Source organism: Leptonychotes weddellii, unplaced genomic scaffold, assembly GCF_054177405.1.
Source record: "Leptonychotes weddellii isolate Sample4059 unplaced genomic scaffold, ASM5417740v2 HiC_scaffold_20072, whole genome shotgun sequence".
NCBI lineage: Eukaryota > Metazoa > Chordata > Mammalia > Carnivora > Phocidae > Leptonychotes > Leptonychotes weddellii.
Genome location: NW_027787014.1, coordinates 1 through 3,368, shown reverse-complemented (window position 1 = coordinate 3,368; position 3,368 = coordinate 1). Strand labels below are relative to the sequence as shown.

The window sequence follows — 3,368 nt, the reverse complement described above, 5'->3', positions numbered from 1 at the left end:
GGATTTTGGTGAAATGCCTTGATGAGGATTTTCAATTGATCTTCTGTGAATTTGGTGCGGCTGCGTCTCTGATTCATTGTTATGGTCTTGTTTGGAGAGTTGTCTTGGGCCATGTTGGAAGAGAGTTCTGAAGTCTAAGGATCAGCAACACAATGGGTTTTTGAATGCAGGAGCTTTTCCTAAGACATGCTCTTAGGAATGGATAAGGAAGATGTGGTGTGTGTGTGTGTATATATATCTATATCTATCTATATAGATAGATAGATCTATATAGATAGATAGATATAGATATAGATATTATTCAGCCACCAAAAAGAATGAAATCTGGTTATTTGCAAAGATGTGGATAAAGCTGGAGAGTATTATGTTAAGCAAAACAAGTCAGTCAGAGAAAGACAAATACCATATGATTTCACTCATCTGTGGAATTTAAGAAACAAAACAAAGGAGCAAAGGTGAAAAAAAAAAGTGAGAAGGAGGCAAACCAAGAAACAGACTCTTAACTACAGAGAGCGAACTGTTGGTTATCAGAGGGGAGGTGGGTGGAGGGATGGGTGAACTAGGTGACGGGATTAAGGATTAGGGCACTTGTGATGAACACCGGGTGTTGTATGGAAGTGCTGAATCACTATATTGTACATCTGAAACTAATATCACGCTGTATGTTAACTGGAATTTAAATAAAAACTTAAAAAACAAAAGAGCAAAGTAGTGGCTGCATGCTGGCCATTGGCTCAGGTTAGGTGAGAAGGAGTCTCAGCTCTCCCCCTCCTGGGGCTGCCAGGCTGCTCTCACACCCCACACGCGGAGAAAAGATCTGTTAGGGTTTCCCCATGTTGGGGGGATGTAATGAGAATTGCGGTTTCCGAGGCTGCAAGTTCTTCGTTTCTTCATAAGACCAAAATTCACCCTTTCAGGGAAATCTTACAGTCATCAGACTATTTCATTTTATAAGTCCTTACCCTTTTCCTTTTCACTTTACCTCTCTCTCTTGTTCACAGAACTCATTGCCAGCCTCTCTTTAGAGACTGAAGTTAGTAGGAAAAAGGAAAACTAAAAAGTCCTTATTTTTGCCAGATTCCCAGGCAGATCATTATTTAATAAACACAAAGGTTAGCTGTAGCATCGAATGAATGTTCCCAAAGCATAATGTCAACTAAAATCCACATCAATTGAATTTTTCTTTCCTTCTAGCCTCCCACCCCCACCCCGAGTTTGGACTGGGGGGAAAGGGGGAAATCATACATGGAAAGACAGTAACTACCTCTGAATACTCCATGAAAAAACAACAGAGAAGCTACTATTGGGGTCCATGAGTTCCTCTATCATTTTCTGCTTACTGGGAGGGCTGATGGTCCACAAAGAATTTGAATTTCCTTCCAGTTCTGCTACTGTTATGTCTTCTTTTTCATAATTTTCCAGAAATTGCATAGCACCCTGTATGTGCACAAATACACATGCATAAATAGATCATATACATGGTGATGAATAAATAAAGTGATTACTCTTCCTATTAATGGACTGCAGAAAGAGGATTTCTTCTCTGGAAGGACAGTTTCTACAGTGGATGGCCTTGGTGCTCCATGGTACTATTTTGTTCCCCTCTGCACTGGGATGGGCAGCCCCAGTTACACAAAGCAATCTCAGTACCAGCATAAGTATGGAATCATTCCAATTAATAAAGAAAAATCAACGGATTTGGTGTCATTTCTCCTCCCCACTAAGAAGGAAATTTATCAGCTCTTGGGGTGTTCTCTCTCATGAGACAGTCAAATTTAATCCACCCACAATATCTTGGTCCTACCTTCAGAGCTGCACATCCCTTGAGATGAGTTTGGGCAGTGTGCATTATAGGCTGATAATTTCATAAAAGAGCTAAGCATCTGCCTACCTAATCATTTTCTTTAAATAAGAAAGTATTATTGTAAAGCAAATTTTAATTATGAAAAATCAATTTATCATATTATTGTAAGTTTGCAGTGGAGAGAAAAGAATACATCAGCCACAACTTTGCCAACAGAATATTATCACCATTATATGCAGTAGGAAATCATTTAAAAAAATAATAGCATATATTCTTCTTCATTTATGTTTTATCTTGAGAAGTGTGCATGCCACACATAGTCTTTGTAAGGATTATCTTGTATTACAAAAGAAGTTTCTTGGAAAATATTCAGACAGCATAGCATGTAAATAAAATGAAAAGTGGTAGACCCCTTCTCCCATGCCGACCACCCTAGAGAAGCCAGTGCCTATCAAATTCACTCGATACATTTGCCATAATTTATTCAATCAGTCCCTACTTGTTGAGCCCTCTGTTGCTTCCAACTTTTGTCAATACAGAGCATGCCATCACAAGCAGGTACCTGCATAGAGCTTTTCCAAAATTTTGAATTACTCCCTGAAGACAGATTCTCAGAGTAGATCTACTGATCAAAGGGATCAGTATCTACCACAATTAAAAACATTTAAAAATATAAAAGAGGACCTACATCTGTTGAGCTTACATTAAAATGTCCTGAATTAAAATTATGTTTATTGACACTTATATCCAATAATACAGACATAATGTATCAGATTATCCAAGTGGCCAATGGCCACTGGTAATCCCTGAAGAGTCCTTCCCACCACCACAGGCCATGGCAGAACAGTGAATAAAATGACAAGCAGTAAGCTCACCTAGATGAAATGTCTTCACAGACATCTACTATACGCATTTACTTACAGTGTCCCTAGAGAAAGCTTTCATAAATTTATTAAACTTTGGCTGATCCATAACTTTCAACTGGCTTTGCTGGGCACTCATTGTGAAAATGGGCTGGAAAACAAAGAAACAGTGATGTCAACACTCCCGAGGCTCGTCTCTGCATCCTGGGTTAAAAGAGAAATCTCTACACAGTATATCATCACCCACTGAGTACCCAATGGCAACTGGCCTCAGGGATCTCTTTTTGAAGTGATTACTCTGGTGCCCCACACCAGAACAGAACTACCCTTTCAATGTCTTCTGTGCTTTATCTCATATGTCACATATTTGCTGACCAGTTAAAATGCAGGGGGGAATCTGGCTGCAAGAGCTAACTGAACATCCTGTAGCTGGTGGTCAGGAAAGATGCGGGCAGGGGCGCCAGACCTGGGGGGAGGTACACAGCAGTTACCTGGTACCCTCCCAGGGTAATTGTGACCGAGACATCCAGGGGCTGGTTGATGACCCCCGCCACAGATTTGATCAAGGACATGAAGAGAAGGGGAAACCAGACGATGCAGATGAGCAGAACGATGATCATGCCTCCCATGCCGTACTTCACCACTTTCTTCTTCTTCTGCCCCCGGGGCTGTGGGTATCTCTGCAACAGATGAGTCACACA

General features: G+C 40.6%; 1 protein-coding gene across 1 annotated transcript; it reads right to left on the bottom strand.

Moving 5' to 3' along the window:
* Window positions 1–22: 22 nt before the first annotated feature.
* Window positions 23–3,341, bottom strand: LOC145718692 (piezo-type mechanosensitive ion channel component 2-like). Its single transcript, XM_081810203.1, has 3 exons — window positions 3,159–3,341; window positions 2,726–2,818; window positions 23–1,437 (listed from the first exon to the last, which is right to left on the bottom strand). Exons 1-3 carry the CDS (start codon window positions 3,294–3,296, stop codon window positions 1,261–1,263), a joined length of 408 nt encoding a protein of 135 aa, XP_081666329.1. The 5' UTR covers window positions 3,297–3,341; the 3' UTR covers window positions 23–1,260.
* Between the last annotated feature and the right edge of the window lie 27 nt (window positions 3,342–3,368).

Excerpts from the sequence above, each read along its gene's own strand:
- LOC145718692 (XM_081810203.1), bottom strand. The coding sequence starts at position 3,296 with ATGGGAGGCATGATCATCGTTCTGCTCATCTGCATCGTCTGGTTTCCC. Across the intron at positions 2,819-3,158 it reads TTACCCTGGGAGGGTACCAG|CCCATTTTCACAATGAGTGC; the intron begins GTAACTGCTGTG and ends TTTGTTTTCCAG. Across the intron at positions 1,438-2,725 it reads AAGCTTTCTCTAGGGACACT|GGTGCTATGCAATTTCTGGA; the intron begins GTAAGTAAATGC and ends GTGCACATACAG.